This window comes from Cyclopterus lumpus, chromosome 3 (assembly GCF_009769545.1).
Source record: "Cyclopterus lumpus isolate fCycLum1 chromosome 3, fCycLum1.pri, whole genome shotgun sequence".
Taxonomy (NCBI): Eukaryota; Metazoa; Chordata; class Actinopteri; order Perciformes; family Cyclopteridae; genus Cyclopterus; species Cyclopterus lumpus.
The window spans coordinates 16,003,211-16,022,663 of NC_046968.1; the positions used below are offsets into that span (position 1 = coordinate 16,003,211).

The window sequence follows — 19,453 nt, forward strand, 5'->3', positions numbered from 1 at the left end:
TGGATACCAGAGAGGTGCAATGATACTTCCCCATTTTTATTTGTGGCGCTGTAACATGACCATCATTATATTGCACTTATTGGATTTACAGTAATATTATTTTATGTTTATGCTTCTAACAAATACTTTAAAGTAATAATGATTTAGTTTCTTGTATGAAATCAGTGTTCTTATTTCATTTACTTTTTAGTTTTAAGTATCAAGACAATACAGTGTTTTACTCGGGTAAATACTGCCACCTCCTGCTGTATTGGAAAACAACAAATAGACTGAGTTCATTTGGAGCAGTATGAGTTTCATTAGAGTTTTAGTCAAAGTGAGGCAAAACAATCACAGCACAAGTCATAAACTGAGTTACACTTAAATTGTTTAATTTGTAAAGAAAAAAAACAATAAAGCCCATTTCCATGAGATACAAAAGCAAAGTGCAGCCCATTTAGAATGAATAATTATAACACTCTCACAACTTAAAGAAATAAATCTCAGCCATCAACTGAGAGGCGATTACAGGACTATATGTAGTATGAATACAACGTTGTATACTTCCTGATATTATTTGCTTATGATCGGCATATGTTTTAACTGCTTATGTCAATTGTTTACATCATCTGGTCTTTATATGAGTCAATTGCTGGCATTGTGTATTTCCTACTATGCATTTTGCTTGACACATTATTTTGCGCTTTATCCTCTAATAATTTGTTTGTCATCTTTATCACCTCCTTTATCATCTGCCTTCTCCTTTTCTGATTTGGCATAGAAGTCTTTTTTATTGTTATCTTAATGGCTTATTTAATATTTGGTCCGCGAAAAAATTGTTGTAAACTAACATTGGTTTACTGGACCCCTGTATGCTCCTTGGAAGTGGATGAAAATAAATAATATTGGATGCAATTTCCATCTGTCCTGTAGAGGGCAGTAAGAGGCCTAGAAGGGTTGACACATTTAGGAGGAAGAAGAAGAAGAAGAAGAAGAAGAAGAAGAAAGGGAAACCAATAGAATTTACCCTTATTGCATCGGGTTGTTGTGTCTGTTAGCTAACGCGTAACTACTTTGATCGTGGCTACTTAACCTATGTGTATGTGTCCTATGAGCAGTGGACAATGTCGACCCGGGCTCTGCGAAGGCTTAAAGGGAAGCAGCGGGGCCAGGAGGCCCTGGACCTCGGGGATCTAACTTTGGGTGACAGCTCGGAGGAGCAGCTGGACTCGGCTAATGTTTATCCTCCGTCTAATCGCAAAGACAGCAGCCGAAAGGCAAAGAAAAACAAGGCTCAGAAAAACGTCAGCAACATTTATGAATTGGTAAGCGGACTGTGTGGTTGTCCGAACATGTTGCTTTGGCCGTGACGCCGCGGTGTGTTTTCTACCCCCGTCCATACACCTCGTTACCTCAAGCTAGCCGTGTGTCGTCAACGTTAGCTCGTTTCTCGGCTCATTGAAACTAAGACCGATTTTATTCCGGTTTAAGTAGCTAAGTTAACAAGATGTTTATCAGAAGCGGTCTACTGCACCAACCTGAAGAAAACACAGACAAGAAGGGTACAGCATACTGTACAACAGGCATGTTTACTAGCCGTTAAATCACATACGACCAAAATGGAGACGAACACATCTGCAAATGATGCAACTCTGTTTAAAGTTTCAGACAATTATCTTGTTGTTAATCAAATTGTGGACAGATTGTTTTGATTGTTCTTATAAATAAAATGAAGTTGGTCGTGGACTCGCACAGGCCTCGCCTCCGATAAAGATAATAATCATGTAGTTTGTTACGTGAACACGTGAATTAAAATGTAGAAAGAGTGAGTGAGATGTAGTTAATGTTTAACTGTAAAAAAAGAAACGTCGACAAATGAAATTGGATCTCTTGTGTTTGTGAAGCAGCGGATCACTGTAAATCAAGACATCGCGGTGTTATTGTATCAAAATAAGATTTACTTTGCATCAACTTTATGCTGTGTCAAAATCATAAGCTGAAGGGAATTATTACCCCTTTACTCTGCAAAATGCATGTTTCAGTTAATTTTAATATTAAAAGTTGTGACACAGGTTTACCAGCATCTTAGGTTGTAGGTCTATTATGTATCACAACAGCATGATCATTTAATGTGTGAGCTTTTTGTTCCAACAGGTTGAAGTACCTTACACCTCTCTCTACACTAAATATGTATTCAAGCTACAAAACATCCATAAGCTGTGGTTCACAATATTTAGTTTGCGTATCCTTGTTCTTGTCACTTTGAACACACATCGTGTCTATGTTTAGTGGTTGGCTTGTTGTAACCGTGTCATGGTTTCAGGAAAAGTTTTGTCTTGATGTTGGACAGTTTTCTGCGATGTTCCAAGTAGCTTTGGGGCTTTTACGGACTTTTAGCACCTGCTTTACCCAACACTCTCAAATGTCACATGTTTACTAGATAGGTGATGCAGACAATGAAGCAGAGAACATCTCACCTGACGAAGAGGCCGAAAAGCCAGATGGAAATAAAACAAATGACTCTGAAAAAAATGATATCAGAGAAACAGAGGAACCAGATGAAAAGCAAGAGGAAACTTCTACAAAGGTAGATCAAGCAAAGCGAGAAGAAAGATGTCTTTCTGTGATCCCAAGATTTTACTTTAACAATATTATTCTGATCGTCTTTGCCTAATACTAAACTCCAATCTCTCTTGTCTTTAACAGTCTTTGTCTGGAGACAGAGTTAAAAAGAAAAAGAAAAAGAAAAAGACAAAAATGACGACAGAAGACGGACAGGTAATTGTATTTCAAAGGGATTCTTCTCTAGCGGGACATTAAATACAATAAACCCATTAATAGAATTAGTGACAACCTAATTAATATTTAGCATTCATAACATGTCCTGAAAATATTTTGTACATTGTCTTACAGAGCCAGAAATTAAATTTCAACAATACAGAACTAAAGCATTTCTTTAGCCTTTTTTAAACACCAATTAAACATTGTCTTACCCTTTTTTCTTTCTTTTTCTTTTCCTAAATTAACTCCAGGAGGCTGTACCAAACGATAATATTGATTTATTGCTGCAAAATCTGGAGCAGTCCAATGGTCTGAGTTTACAAAATGAGGATTGCAGCGGCTCTGACAGAAAATCCGTGCTACATGTGGAGCACAGGTGAGGAGACCAACATCTCATGTAGACAAAATTGACAGTCAGATCAGATTGCAGTTTTTTGTTAATTATTTTTTACCACCCAGACTTAGTGACAGAAGTATTAATCTGTACATTGACATGCACACAACACTCTGTCTACTGTACTGTATTAGTCCATTAGTTATTGTGTTGAATACATTTAAGCTGGGTCAAAATAAAGACAATTATATTTGAATATGTTTATGGAGTAGTTGTCGCCCCTGACCACTGCACAGCTGACATGACTTAACTCGGCAGTGTTCAGTTCAGTAGCCTCACTTACTATTATGTACATTTCTGTGATACCTTATTGCGACCATGTGGGGGTGCTTTGCTCACACAAGAAAAAACAACTATTTGGAGGCTGTACCAATCAACACAGAATTGTAGTGCACAGGATTGAGTGCCCCACTGGTATGGTCACTTACTTAATCTTTCCTATGTAAACCTTTTGTTCAGTACAGTTACCCCTCAATTTGTCAATGTTGCTCAAAGATCAAATGAAAATGTCATCAGAATTATGACTATCCAGTAGAGTCAAGCTCAAGTTAATCATATGTTAATCATAACACCTATATTTTTCTTGGTATGCGTTTCCTCAGCTGGCCCATGTCGTCACTTAGCCTGTCAAGATTTTAATGTTTGTGTCAATTCATTAGGAACCTCAACCCAGAGACGGAGCTGAAGAGATATTTCGGGGCTCGAGCTGTTCAGGGGGATCAAAGGTAAAAAGAGTAGTGAAAATGTTTGTGAGGCTGTTTGGCTTTAAATGCCCATGCCGTCTGTGTGTATGCAGTATTTTCGTTTGCTTATTTTCATGGGTCTTCTTTTTGACAGACCTCGACAGAGAAACCGACAGTTTCACCGAAGCACCTGGATGACAAATCCTAAGGACAGCTGGCCTCGTTTCAGCCGCCCAGGTAGGCTTTTCCTGATAGTCATCTGAAATGTATTCTGTTGCTTTTTCAAAAGTATCATTTCAGGCTTAAACTGAGGTTTTGTTGTTTGCCAAGTTTAATGACATTCCTCTTTGTTGAGCGGTCTATAAACTGTAGAATAATGCAATAGAAAGATGCATGTATATATTATTTGTATCCCACTTGACTCAACTTCTCTTTTCTCTTTATGTGTTGTTTAAAAATGAATATGCAGTTGGCTTCGTGGTCCTGATATTAATTCACCAAAATGCATGCATAAGAGACTTTATTTTTTTTTACACTATATCATTTGCAAAAACTCATCTGCAATGTACTCTTGCTTCTTCAATTCCATTACTGTGACTTAAATATATATTCACTATATACCACCCCTCTTTCTTTGTGTTGTTGTTCTTAACTGTTTAATGCCTCCAAAGGAATCTCAATGACTCTACTGCAGTCAAAGGAAGGCATTCAGTACTTCACCTTTGAGCACGGTCGGCAGTACCAACAAGTACAGTTCAAGTTCCTGGATGCTGTCGAGTCCATGGATCCCAACAACATTGTGGTAAAAGACTTGACGCTCTGCTCGTTGGTGTCATTGTATTGATGTTGCCAGTGGTGCATAAAGTAATCAGTGTTAAATGTTGTAGGGTAGCAGGAATGGTCATGAAACATTGCACAGACAATGGTTGTTATTCTAAGCTTCTCAACTCTTGAATCGGCATGAACAAATCTTCTTGAATCATCATCATCATCATCATCATCGGTACAACAAAATCAAAAACTCCAGTTAAAATAACTTTGTTCAAAGTCGTATCAGACCGTTGTGTGCACCTAAAACTTTAGAAGAGAAGTCAGAGTTTAGTCCCAATGAGCACTGGATGGAAAAAGAAAATGTCCATTCACTGAGTTTAAAAGTGTGCTGTCCACATCTCTCGTGACTCATGTTTTCTTCTCCCATTAAAGGCATTTGTTCTATTCTGACTTTGTTTATGTCTTCTCTTTTTCTCTCCAGGCATTGCTTCAGCTTAACCCCTACCATATTGATTCCTTGCTGCAGCTCTCTGATGTGTGCCGCATACAGGAGGATCAGGAGATGGCGAGGGACCTCATCGGTGAGGATCATATGTTTCTTCTGTAAATCACATCAATTCCAAGCCAGAGACTGTAAATGTGTTTGGATCGCAGCAACGACCCAGATGCCAAAATAAAAAGCAGAATCTGTTTCAGAGCAACTGATTGATGCCGGTTAGAAGCAGACTACTACTATTTGTTGTATTAAGTATATTGCGATGATTTCTTCCTACATTTTAAGCTATTATCAAATGCTAACCCTAAACCAATTTGTTTATAGCTCCTTCTGTTAACATTTTATGTTTGACTCTAAATTTGAAAGACATGAAATGACTCGGTCCCTCTTCAGACATAATTAGGCTTTCCAAGTCCCGGTTTGTTTTTAACCATGGCTAAGAGCACCACCCATAAACAGTATATTTGTTAATATTAATAATTCACTTAATTTCCTCCCAACAGAGATGCAGCTTAGATCTGTTTTGTTACGCGCATTAAAAATGTTTCCCCTTTTCCCCTCCAATTGTAGGTATTTTTATGTTACAAAAGAGTTGACATGTTTTGATATTCTTGTTTTAAATGCATAGTAATTATAGCAATATATTGAATTGAACATACTATCTTCATACAAAATATGAGGCACATACCAAATACCTTACTGAAAAATGCTGTTACTTACTTTGTCTTGTTAGTTTGGAAGCAATATCATGAGTGACCAAATTCCTCGAGTGATTATGATCAAAGTTGTCAGGCGTTTACATGCACAATGTATAAATTAGTGCGAACCAGCATCCTTAAAGTGCGAACAGAATTCATCTGAAAAAAAAAAGTTAGGATGAGTAAATTGGTTATTTTAAGAGGACTAATTGCTCAGTGCATTTAATATCAAAACCATGCACACAAAATGTTGAGCCATTCTCTGATATTAGTGTGTCTGTTGCATCAGTGCTAACTTGTTAAAATTACACAATAAGAGCTGTCAAATCTCTGATTCCTAATTTTTCAAGCTAAATAATAATGGTTACTTTAGTGTGAAATGTACATTAACAAAACAACAATTGTTAAAAGAAAGTTAAAGTTCCTGCTCCAGGCAAAGCATAATATCATATGTATTAATATAATGTGTTAAACACAACCTCAGTTGAACTTTAACATAAGAAGTGGTCTTTGGGATGCAAAGTCCTACCGATGATGTGAAAGAACATAACTGACTGAGCCAGCACCTGCAACCTGTGTTCAGTACTGATGTTTGTACATCGTGCCAATCCCCAGCTGGCTGATGCTTCAGTCAAAATGTAATTCTTACTATTATTATTATTTTTCCAGAGAGGGCCTTGTACAGCTTTGAGTGCGCCTGTCACCCCTTATTCAGTCTGACGTCAGGTACCAGCAGACTTGATTACCTGCGTACAGAGAACAGGTTGGTAACTTCCCTTTCCTCTTTTTTTTCTTTGCCTTTGTGAAGAATTTGTTGGACTTTAGAATATTGTTTGTGACTCAAATTGTTATTGAAGGACTCAGCAATTGAATGATTCAATCATCTCTGTTTTCAGGGCCTTTTATCTGGCTCTTTATAAGCACATGATGTTCCTGGAAAAGAGAGGATGCCCACGGACGGCGTTGGAGTACTGCAAACTTATTCTGAGGTACAGAGGGAAACGCCTGAGCACTGAAAGACGATTTATAGAGTTAAAGGGAAACAGTACATTTTATAAGTAATTTTATATAGAAAAATCTACATGCTTCTCCATTTAAAGGTTGACCAATATCATAGCTTTTACCGTAGTATGACCCTGTTTTATTGATGAGATGTTTTATAGAAACATTTAAATGCTTCCGCCATTGTTTAAGCTATAACAGTGTCTGATGTAAGATGGCATGTTTGACCAAGATCATACACATTGTAAAATAAGTTACATTTACATTGGTTATAAAATCTTATCACATAATACAGATCCTTCTGTATCCTGCTGGTACAAAGTACACCTCCATAATGCTTTCCACTCAGTAAAGAGAGTTGTTCCCAGCACTGCTGCCATCAGTCTGCCATAGCTTGAGCTTTACTAACCACTTGATGGTCAATGCTCATCTCCCCTTACTTACAGCTATGATCTGATCCTCTTGAAAAGCAGCACTGAAGGAATAAAAGCTGACAAATAGCAGAGCAGCGGGATTTTGATTTGGTCTCGTTTCACCCTGGAGTTCAGGAGGAGACTTTTAATTGTACTTGGATTTAGATGTTTGTCTATTTCGGTGATGCCCTGTTCATCTACTTGTGGTCTTGTCTGCCACTCAGTTTGGACCCAGATGCTGACCCGCTTTGCATGCTCCTGCTCATTGACTTCCTGACGCTGCGCTCCCGAGAGTACCAGTATCTCCTCCAGTTACATCAGGACTTGGAGGTAAAGTGTGTGTCTGTGTGTCTGTCGCTACCCCAAAACGTTCTTAATCAGCCTCAACGGCCCAAATGCTGACTGGGACCAGAAGGAGAGAACACATTACAGCTGTTATGAAGTCCTTATATTAGTTTCCTATTAATTTAAAAATAATTGTACTTGTTTCTAAAGCACAATCGACAAGGCGACAGACGTGGGATTATGTCTTCAGTTGTCCGTCCATATATCCGTCTGTTTGTGTGGCGATATCTCAGGGATGCCTGGAGGGAATTTCTTCAAGTGTCCACTCAGACTCAAAGATGAACAGATTCTGTTGGTCAAAGCTCAAGGTCACTGTAACCTCACAAAACATCATTTCTGACCGTAAATATGAGTTTTTCCATTATTAGTATCGGAAATGCCTCCAATACAGCATCAAATTAACCAGCTAGTATTTTCCAGTCTATGCACCATTCAAATATCACTTTATTATATCATTTATAAACTCAGGTATGCTACACAGAAAGAACAACAATGTGTCACTCTACCCGATCTGTATGTCCTTCTGTTATTATACAACCTCATTTTGAGTGCCCCCTCAAGTCGATTAGTCATTTTTTTTGTCTGCGTGCTTTTGTGTTATTCTTTGTGGAGAAACTCTTTATCAGATCTGTCGATTTAAATCAACTAATCTTGTTCGCAGGTCCTAATTTTCTACTTGTCAGTCATCTGTGAAGCTCTTTGTACCGCACTAACCTGTATAAAAGGCGCTTTACGCTTCATCTATTGACTCAAATGCTTTGTTTTTGCATTATAGGTGCACAGAAATCTGTGCCTGCTGCCAAACTTTGCATTCTCCACTGCACTTTGTCATTTCCATCTCAGTCAGCAGGAAGATGTGGATCCTGAAGAAAGTGAGAAAGACAGACAAAAAGCTGACCAGATGCTGGAGAAAGCTCTCATCATGTTCCCCGGAGGTTAGACTCTCAGTAACTTCTTCACATTGTTTATGCCAGGACTAAAAATATCTTTATAATAAAGTATGGATTACATGCCATCCACTTCAATGAAGTCGGTAACGTGTACTTTCACCTACATGTTGCTGTAAATGTGTTTTCTGCAGTCTTGATTCCCCTACTGGATCTGTGTACTGTGCAGCCAGATGCCAGAGTCAGCTCACATGCCTTTTTTGGCCCAAAGAGCCAGATTGGGTAATGTTTGCTCCCTTTGTTTTGATTATCATGCAATTTAACGCTTTATATTAGTGTAGCATGCTACCATTTATTATGCAGTAGCTTTGAAAGATAACACATTCCTTATTCTATTACTACAAAAATGTTCATGGGCCATAACATATTTTTGTACTCATTTTGTATCTATGTTGCTCCCTCTACCCTCTCTGATCCTAGGCAGCCCCCAGCCCTGGCTGAACTGACTGCTCTGTATGTGGGGAGGACTCACAGCATGTGGAGGGAGACGGCAGTAATGTTTTGGTTGGAAGCGTCTGTGAAGGAGGTGCTGCGTCGAGTTGATGCCAAAGACCCGCTGGTAGACGACTGCCAAAACAAGTAAGATCTCATTGAGCTGCTCTGCTGTCATATTTCTGTGTGACCATGTTCCATGCGTTAGCATAACTCTCATCACTCTGCGTTATCAGAAAGCAGAGGTACAAGTGTGCACCAAGAAACATCCATCGCCACGTCCTCCTCTCTGAGATCAAAGAAGCCACCTCAAGTCTGCCTCTCGTAAGGAGCGATCATCAACCAGTGAAACACAAGTCACTTCATCCACAATGACCTCAGTCCAGCCATTCATAGACGTTACATGTGTGATGGGAATCAATAGGATCAAAATCATGTCAATTTTCTTATGCACACCTTTCCAAATATCCTCAAAAGCCAGATGAGTTTGATTAATTTATAATCACACTACAAGAAATGTGTCCCAGTCTGATATTGTCTTAATGTAGTTTTGGAAATTATTTGAGTGAAATAAAACATCCGTGGATCTAATTTGAGATGATGGTACACATATTGCACATCCACATATATAATCTTTCATAAGTCTATCCACACATGGCTTTTTTCCTTAGTTTTTGTGTATTTATTTGTACAAAAAACAGAACAAGCTGATAAAACGGTCACTGGTTGCTTTGTCGCCTAGTGTAGTTGCTATTTCTTTTTTCACATACATGTTTTAAAAATATAGGATTACTTCATACCGGAGCTTTGCTGCTATATTTCTTGAAATGATTTTCAATTGGCTTTGTAATGTTGTGCAGTTGTTTCCCTTTAACTACAAACTGTGGGAGAAAGTTAGCCTCTCCCGAAACATTTTAAAGAATTTTTTTTTTTTTTAGATATCTAGATTTATAATTTTGAACAGAATGATTTGTCTCTGAATGATAAGTGTGTCCTCACAATGAAAACATACACAAGATGTCTAATATGTTATCCTTAAAGATAACCAATATTTCCTCATAGACCTTCTGACAATGATATGATCTGTACTACACAGAAAATCCTCACAAATCCAATGAGAGTTTAACGTGTGATTGCAAAGATGTTTAAACTTTGATCGATAACTTGGTTCCACACTTGACTTTAAGGGAGTACAGTAGGATCAATATAATTCTGATCACCTCTTTACTATTCATGTATCTCTGATCTCATTCATCCCTGAGGAAATGACTCTAATCTTGTGTATGTGTTTGAAAACCTCAGGAGGTGACCAGTCAGCCTGTGATGGGCTTTGACCCTCTGCCTCCACTGGACTCGGTGATGTCGTACAGCCGACCAGAGAGGTAATGGAGGACACGTATATCTGTGTACAGGAAATCCTATCCCATAGTCATAGAAGACGCAAATATTGTCCTTTACAAGCCAGCAGGCTTTATATATGTAATTTTCTTTGACGCTATAATGAGATCTTTGTTTGTCTGTATAGACAGCACGTTGGTGCAACCAATGAGAGCACATTGTCGCTGTTTTTCCGGTCTTTGCTGCCAAACTTCAATCTTCAGGTGAGTTCCATGGATCAGGCAAAATGGAGGTAGCAGGAAATAGTTCTGGCAATTTAATTGTACTTTAATTTTATTGTAAGACCCACAATATGGTTGTCTTCCATGAATTTGAAAAAGGACGAATAAAGCTTAAAACTGAATTCACGTATGTTATTTATGTAATGCTTTGGATCTCAATCATAATTTGTGAACTTGAAGTCCTCAACCTGGAGAGCAGACGCTCGTGATGTCATCTGAAGATGAATCCTGGTGCTGCTGCATTGATGTATAATAAAAACTTTGTAGGACTCTTCAAAAGAACCCATGATGTGGATGTGGGCATGTCATGAGAATAACAGCTGTAAGCCCTATATTCAAATAAAACTAATTTGTAATAAATTGGGTAAACTCCCAGTCGGTGAATAATAATGAACTGACCTGCTTCGAAGCGTGTCAACTGAAATCATCATAAATGACCCTGTTGATGTTCTAATTTCCAGCCAGAATTGGCTGTTTTCAAAGGATAAACTTTCAGAAATCAATGAAGGAGCACATAACTTGTGTCAAAGGTTGGCACAAGTTAAAATAACATAGACTGCTAATTAGTAGCAGGGCCCTCCAGGGCTGGTGGAAATGTATGAACTGGTAATAGATCTTGAAAAACAACTGACCACACATGCTTGACTGATGGAATATTTCCCCCAAAGACACATGATTACCCTAAAGGGATCACAACTGCAAAATATAAATATAAAAGAGGGCATATGACCTTGATGTAGTTAATTCTGTCCAACAGTGTCATTGAAGAACAAGACAATAACAATATTCATGATGTGCCTCATCTTTGCTGCCTCTTTTCTAAGAGTAAAGTAAGATTACTGTCATAACAAAACAATCTGTAAGGGTCCATAATATTTACTAGTAAATAATGCTCAGACTCATAGGCTACTTGATGCTGTTAAAGGAGTTTGGTGGTGACAGACCAAAGTCAAAACAATTGTACGCTGATTGAGGTGTTTAACATGGAACAGTGTGTAACCATGGTATCATAAATGTTATCCAAGAGTTAGCGTTATCTCTAACTCATCATTCGTCTTTTAGTCCACTGTCAGCGTGCAGCAAAAACAACTGCCGCCACATTAAGATGCATTTATCATGTTCACCCACACAATGAACATCTAGTGGGTCAGCTCCACATGCCCAACGTTACCAGATGGGCCTGAGGCGTGTTTCCATCAGGACAGTTCCATCCATCCTGATCAGGTTATCCATTTATGCAGAGGAAGAGATGTTATATGGATAAAAGAAACAAAGTTAAGACTAGGGAAGATGTGCTGCACAGTTCTTCTTTGGTAATGCTGACATAGTTCTGTATCTGCCAACATCATGTTGTGTTATTTTACACAACTTAGATTATCCTGGTATTGATCTGTTTTATTCAGCACACATGTTGAATGTTTCATAGTGATTCTTAAAACATACAAATGTATTAGTTTGTGTTGATTGTCTCCATTTACTTGTGTCAGTGATGAATTCCACACAAGTAGGAATGTGATGCAGTCAAGGGTGGTAAATAGAAAGAATGTTAGCTTGAGAATGAAGAAAGTACTAAGAGTCTAGATATTTGTATTTAAAACTGATGTCTCTTTTCGTAATAAGGGTGGACTCAGGCAGGAAGATGACATGGAAGTTGCTCGAGCTGGACAGGAACTGAACCAGGAAGTGAATCGTCTAATGGTGGCAATGAGGGACATGCTGGCCAACATCCGGTTTCAAGAGCCACCAAGAGAGGACAACCCCTACAGAGATGAGGAGGAGTGGGACTGAGAGGAGGAAGACAGAGGTGGAAAGAAATAATGACATTAAGAAAACTGAACATTTTGAATGTGTTGGTGGCTAGTAATTAAGAAGAGATGAAGTGAAACAACTGATTTTTATTTTTAAATTATCACAGTTCTCAGAAAACTTAAGAGGAAGGAATATGTGACTTATAAAATGAATCTGGGACAATCCGGACAGTATGAACATTCAGAAATGTCAGTCAGAAATCAGATGTGTTTGTTGAGCTGCATATGAATCTCAAGTTTTTTTCTGTGATGAACGTTTAGCAGTTCCAACATCTCCAGTCATCGTTGGTGAACACATAATGCATTGGGCTCTACTCTGCCTCTGGTTTCTGGCTTTCAGAGAATTTACTAACAGTGGACTGATTTATAAAATAAGAACCACATTGAGACGGATCTTATTTTAAATGAAAGTTCTGTATCACATTCAAAACTTAGCTCAGCAGCATTTGCATATATATATTGAAACATATGCCAAACTTTTTTTATAAATACCCTCTCGTCAGACCACAGTACTTTCCTACCAAATAGTTTGCAAAAAAGTTTAAAATATATAGCATAATAATTACTTGATTACTAAAAACAACGCTTCACATTATTACATTATTTTATAAGAGCAAAGTGTTATTTCTGGATCGTTTTCTGAAATTTCATTTTCCATAAACATAAATGAGTTTTAGCCTTGTTTCCTGCTAATTTCTAAATGGAAACTATCACAATGCCGGGATTCGGTTCTTCTGTTTCAGCCAATGAAGAGATGTATATTTTGTCGCTTTAGAAAAGCCCAGTCTGAGATTCTAATTACATTTTCTTCTTGCCTGTTTTGGATTCTTGTGTCAATCTTATCTCTGCTGCAGGATGTCTGCTGTTACTCTGTCATGTTCACTCGCTCCCGCTCTGTTTGGAAATCAATTCCATATTTCAGTTTGAGTTGATAAAACCAATAAAACAAGAAACCAATAAAACAGTACAAAGAATTGGCCCAACTTTTTTCCAGTAATCTGCTGTAATCAATGTTATGTTCAGGAGTATGACACATATTTCATAAATGTCGCCTAAATAGATTTGTGTGTTATTTCCTTTGCACTCACCCCATGACCTGGTTCTTGGTGGCTGATTCACTGCAGGTAAAACCTGAGGCTGAAACCGTACTTCTGGCAGCACATTAACAATATAGTATGTGTTACAACTTCACTTATGTGTCACCATTCTCAACTTTTCATTCAGCTGACGCTTTTATCCAAAGCGACTTAGAATCATACACTGTAGACAGCTACAGGGAGCAATTCAGGGTTAAGTGTCTTGCTCAAGGACACATCAACTATAGGGCGTGAATCGAACCTCCGATCCTCTGAATGAAAGACAGACCTGCTACTGACTGACCCACAGTCGCCCATTCTCTCATGTTTGTAATCTTGTGTTGGTGTATTTCCATCAGAAGGGCTCAGCCTGCAGCTCCCTCACATGGCGTTCCTCTGGCAAAAGGAAGAATCTGTCTCATGAGGACAAAGTCATTTTCTCTTCCTGTCAAACCTCTCCGACAAAAATATGTCATACAAGCATCCCGGTTGGAGCCCTTTTCTTATCTATTTACTTGTAAGTCACAATCACTACACCCAATTTTTTTAATCTTCCCATTGTATCCAAAAAATAGAGCAAAACTCAAATACACTCAATTATAATGATATAAAGCAGTAAATCCTTAAACTAGAGATTGTTTGATTTAGCTAGAAAATAATATTTTTGATTATAGATAATAAAATGGTAAATATTTGAAAATGAATTGACTGATTGATTCATCTTTTTATCCCTAAAGGTGTGTTGTGAAAAAACGTAATGTTTTTCCCTGTCATGCCATCACATTAAGCTTAACTAGAGTGGAATTAACATTAACAGCAATTAACTGCATTGTTACACTATCTGATAATGCCCTTCAGTGATTAAAGTCTTTTTTTATGTGCAGACAATTACTTGAACACACATACAACCCAATAATCTATACAAAGTAAGACATGGACAAAAAACAACAACAACAACAACAAAGGGGACAAAAGCAAACTGAGGGGAATAACATGTTATTAGAGAATACAAGTGAGAAAGGGAGGTCAAGCAGTACATAGGTGTGTGTTGTAGCGTAGGATTCCCTTTAAACGTTAAAGGTAGGCGTTGGGCCCAGACAAGAGAAGAAGTTAATAGGGTAACCTTTTTTTCAATTCTGTTTATTTTATATAGCCCAATATCACAAATTAGCCTCAGAGGACTTTACAATCTGTAAACATACAACATCCCTGTCCCAGGATCTCACATCGGATCAGGAAAAACTCCCCAAAAATAACATTTCAGAGGGAAAAAAGGGAAGAAACCTTCAGAAGAGCAACAGAGGAGGATCCCTCTCCCCGGATGGACAGAAGCAATAGATGTCATGTGTACAGAATGAACAACATTACAGCATTACATAAACACATTCCATGAATATGACAATGTATGAATGGACCTCCACAATCCATGAAACAGAAGGAGGTAGAGAGGAGGGGGAGGGGGGGGGGGGGGGGGGGGGGGGCGATCAGCAGGGCCATGGCAGGTGGCCGGCTCACCAGGCAGGAAGCATCAGACACCGCCAGGTCCAATGGACCCTATGAGACGTGAAGTCACAAAGACTCCGGGGAGGAAGCAGAGTTAGTGAGAGGAAAGTCTTAAATCTTCTTTTAATTGAGGTGACTGTGTCTGCCTCCCGGACTGAAAGTGGAAGCTGGTTCCATAAAAGAGGAGCTTGATAACTGAAGGCTCTGGCTCCCATCCTAATTGTGGAGACTCTAGGAACCACGAGTAGCGCTGCATTTAGTGAGCGCAGCTCTCTAGTGGGGCAATATGGTACTACAAGCTCCTTAAGATATGATGGTGCATCACCAATCAAGACTTTGTAGGTGAGGAGAAGAATTTTAAATGTGATTCTTGGTTCCAAGTCCTGCTAGAGATTAAACCCAAATTCATTCGAAAGTCGGGTCTTGAGACCTTAGCAGTGAAAAGTTATCAAAGGATTTCAAAAATATAAGATATATTTAAACATGCAACATTTATTTCTGTTAATCTGCTTCAACATTTGAAAGTCAGAGGTATCGCATTTATATTTTAGTATTTGACAGTTTTGTATGAAGCACATATGTAGCATTTTGTTCAAAATCACACAATTTTTGTACAAATTATATATATTTTTTAGGAAATCATTAACTCTCATATCTAACCACTACCGTTTACTACACATTTAACGAATCATGAACTCTGACTGTACAAATTATCAGTTGTATAAGACTTTTTAAAAATCTACTATTACATTAGTACTAATCACCAAATCTGCAGCATCTTTTCTTTGTTTCTTTTGTTAATGCACTGGGAAAAAAAATGATTCGGACCCCTTTTAGATAGTACTTGATTTAATCAAGGTAATTTCACTGATTTTAATATGTTATTGAATCCTACTTATCTTTTTAATTCATCTTAACTCATACTTCCATGGTTTACGAAAAGCTAATTTCCTTCATTTAAAGGTAACATGAAAAAATGATGTACAATTTAATTTCCGCATTCAATTTCCACATCTGCGCATGTGCGTCCACAAGCCCCGCCCCCTTTTCCCAATGGAGGCGCGAATTTCTTTCACTAGGAAAGATTTACTGTATCTCCTCTTGTTTAAGGGTTCCCAAAGCTCTCCGTTTTCAGTAAGTACACATTTTAAATTCATTGCTGTATTGCACTTTAACAGGATTTAGTTGCCACCAAGAAAAGTAGTTAGCTAACGTTAAGGCTGTCTGCTGTGTAGTGATGGCGAGATGAAGCTTCCTGAAGCATTGAAGCTTTCTCTCTGGTTGTAACCACGTGTCCCAGCATGCCTTGCGTCACAATTTGAAAAAGGGAGAAACAGGTCGTACGACACGTTTTTAAATGCAGATTAACATTTCAATCACGTACAAGGTACAAGCTCAGACAACAAACACGGCACTGAATGTATTTATCACTTTTAATTCGTGGAGTTTATAATGCACCAGGGGTGGAGCTTGTGTCCCCGAGAAAGTGGTCCTCCTCTTTGGTTGACATCCGTATCACTCTTGGTTCTCTTCAGAGCGCATAAATCTTTCGCCTTTTACTAAAGATTTCCGTGGAGAGGACCATTAAGAGTCTAACTCAATTTTTTGATGCCCTGCTTCTGCGGGGCTTCCTCATTCATGTACAAATAATGATCAACAAGGAAGTTCCTTCCTATGTCCTCTGACATTATGATCTTCTTCCTGCAGCATCAAAAATATATATATATATGTGTGTGTGTGTATATATATATATATATATACACAGATATAGTTTTATTGAAAACTATATATTTTTAGGGATTATTATGCAATGTTGATACGTAAAGTATACAAATTTCATGAATACGTGTTTTTTTCTCTCTCCTATTTTCTTTAAACATACAGGATATCGAAGGAGAGGACATCATGAGAGACCTGCGAAAGCGGAGCATGCGCATATGTCATCAATAAGGAGGAGAAATTGGACATTGTGATGAGTTGGAATTTTCGTTGAAGGACTAATTATCCTCGACAACTGGATCTGTGGCCCGAGCTTGTGCAAAGATTCTGGGAGTCATCTATGCTCTGAACATGGCTTACCCCAAAGAGCTAAGATACTACTATGAATTCATTCAGTGCTCTTTCGAATGCATGGTGAAAAGCTTTCCCCCAAAATCCTCGGACTAAAGATCAAAGAACAACATATATGCTGGACTGTAGGAAATCTTCAGCCGCTCTTGTAAACTGGTGCCATTAAAGCAAAAGAAGAGTACGAGTCGGCGTAATTAAAAAAGCACCAGTCAAACATCAAACCGGGGAAACGATGTGGCACACTGAAAATATGATGTTTGTTATAATATTTGTTTCATTTATTCAATTCAGTTTATTTTATACAACCCAATATCACAAATTACGAATTTGCCTCAGAGGGCTTTACAATCTGTACACATACGACATTTATTGATGTGACGGTTACAGTCTCGGTTATATATTTGTTTACATCCAGTTGTGGAAAAGAATGTGGAAATATGTAATTTCTTGCTATATTTGTTTCATGTAACTATGTGGAAGGTTAGTTTCCCCATTGCTCCACAGATCTGTTCTGATGTTTTCATTGTCACTATTTATAGTGGAGGAGTAGAGGCTGAATTGGTATGTGAATTACATGCTTCATGTAGGAATACTTGCATTAGTATGATTTTTATTTGCTATGAATGGCACTGTAATAAGTGTTTATGCTACACTGTGTTTAAGTGGATGGTGCTATTACACTGTGTTTCAATAAGATTAAGTAAGAGTTGTATTAACATGCTGTTTGCTTTTTTTGAATAAAAGAATATACTAAGAATGGCTCATAGTATTTAATGAAACTCAATTTTAGTATGTACAAATTAAAACAATAAATTGATTTGCACATAAACAAAAACAATGGTTACAGATACCTAATCCATTTGAGTAAACTGAACATGGGTTTTGTTGGAATTACTTAATCAATTTGAGTTAACTCTACTCAAAACAGTTGAGCAGAAATTATAAATGAAATTAGGCTGAAATTAGTTGAACATATTTAGTACAATTAACTTAAAAAATATGTCTGGATTTAGATACAATTATTGTGTGCAATTACTTACCTAAAAAAATTGAGTAAATTCAACAGTTTTTTTTTTCAGTGTAGTGTGTGTTAGTGTGTGTGTGTGTGTGTGTGTGTGTGAGAGAGAGTTTTGTTTCGTTTTTATGCCCCTGTTGTTCCCGCACAAGGTTACAACATTGTTGATAAATTCAAGCACCGACACCTGTTTGCTCTCACAAGCTGCAAATGTGGGACACATCATTCTTAATCACAACTGATCAAGATGACCAAAGGATGCTCTGCTCAGAGGTCCTTGCAATTGATTTTGGGAGAGAAGCTTTTAAATGTGATCCTGACATCAAGAATGTCAGGATCACATTTATGAAAATTCCGAGTCTGACAGTGAGTTTGAAGAAGAGGATGCGATTGAGGATCAGTTCCACATTGAAGACGACTGCTGATGGGATGGCCCCAGGACCATCCCATCAGCAGCCAGTACCAGGACCAGAACAAGCGCGTCATCAGCTAGCAAGTAAAGAAAAAATGAATGTCAAATAATTGTGAAATTGAATGGTCTTCTTGCATAAAGATCTGGGCTGCCATGTGATGCCACTTCCTCATATGCTTGAAACTTACAGGTATACAAAGGGAAGCCTGATGGAGGACAAGGAATGAGAGTTGTCCTGAAAATTACTCAGTGGACACAACATCACATGCAACAATTTTTTTACCTCGCAAAAGCTGGGACAGGCGCTCCTAAAGAAGAAGCTAATTATGGTGGGAACAATGCAGAAAAAACAGCTCCCACCAACTGCTGACCAATTTTGTGTATCTTAAGTGCCAAAGAAAGGCAATAATGTGGTATTCATATGGTACTCTATATTAATTCATAAATGTGATCTAACAAACGTAAATGGCTAATATTAACCATATATGCTATTTATATTGCTTGTAATTGGGATGAGGTAAACATCTGTTGAGTATTTTAACATAAAATTGTTTGATTGTGTTGAATTCAAAGCACAAAAATGCTTCGGGTCCACCAGACCCACGAACACTGGCTGAGTAACACAAATATGAACACCACACAAGTTAAGAGACTTGGTATGCACCCTATGGGTGTGCATCCTGGCTTGTATCCAGCAGGGGGAAGGGTTGCGCTTTATTTTTATTTTGGGCACGTTTTATGGCAGGAGAGTGACCTGCGATTCCATTGTCCTCGTTCTGCTGAGCGAGTTTAAACAAACCGGAGTGAAGTTCCATCCATCCATCCATTATCACCCGCTTATCCGGGGTCGGGTCGCGGTGGCGGCAGGTTCAGCAGGCCGACCCAGGCCTCCCTCTCACCCGCAACACTTTCCAGCTCATTCTGGGGGATCCCGAGGCGTTCCAAGGCCAGCCGGGAGATATAATCCCTCCAGCGTGTCCTCGGTCTTCCCCGGGGCCTCCTACCAGTT

The 19,453-nt window shown here is 38.3% G+C and overlaps 1 protein-coding gene and 1 non-coding gene across 2 annotated transcripts; both read left to right on the forward strand.

The window, feature by feature from the left end:
- Positions 1 to 933: 933 nt before the first annotated feature.
- tcf25 (transcription factor 25 (basic helix-loop-helix)) lies at positions 934 to 13,342 on the forward strand. Its single transcript, XM_034525155.1, has 18 exons — positions 934 to 1,304; positions 2,420 to 2,566; positions 2,686 to 2,757; positions 3,012 to 3,136; positions 3,814 to 3,879; positions 3,992 to 4,074; positions 4,509 to 4,639; positions 5,090 to 5,189; positions 6,472 to 6,565; positions 6,699 to 6,791; positions 7,442 to 7,547; positions 8,338 to 8,497; positions 8,644 to 8,731; positions 8,930 to 9,088; positions 9,178 to 9,265; positions 10,244 to 10,323; positions 10,467 to 10,542; positions 12,181 to 13,342. The coding sequence occupies exons 1-18, from the start codon at positions 1,104 to 1,106 to the stop codon at positions 12,346 to 12,348; spliced, it is 2,037 nt and encodes a 678-aa protein (XP_034381046.1). The 5' UTR covers positions 934 to 1,103; the 3' UTR covers positions 12,349 to 13,342.
- Positions 13,343 to 16,462: 3,120 nt separating this feature from the next.
- Positions 16,463 to 16,576, forward strand: LOC117728917. Its single transcript, XR_004609279.1, has one exon. It is a non-coding gene; the product is annotated as a U5 spliceosomal RNA (small nuclear RNA).
- Positions 16,577 to 19,453: the final 2,877 nt, after the last annotated feature.

What these genes read in the sequence shown, in the direction of transcription:
- tcf25 (XM_034525155.1), top strand. Translation starts at nt 1,104, where the DNA reads ATGTCGACCCGGGCTCTGCGAAGGCTTAAAGGGAAGCAGCGGGGCCAG. An exon ending in TGGATCCCAACAACATTGTG is followed by an intron (nt 4,640 to 5,089) that starts GTAAAAGACTTG and finishes TTTTCTCTCCAG; the next exon opens with GCATTGCTTCAGCTTAACCC. An exon ending in GGCCCAAAGAGCCAGATTGG is followed by an intron (nt 8,732 to 8,929) that starts GTAATGTTTGCT and finishes CTCTGATCCTAG; the next exon opens with GCAGCCCCCAGCCCTGGCTG.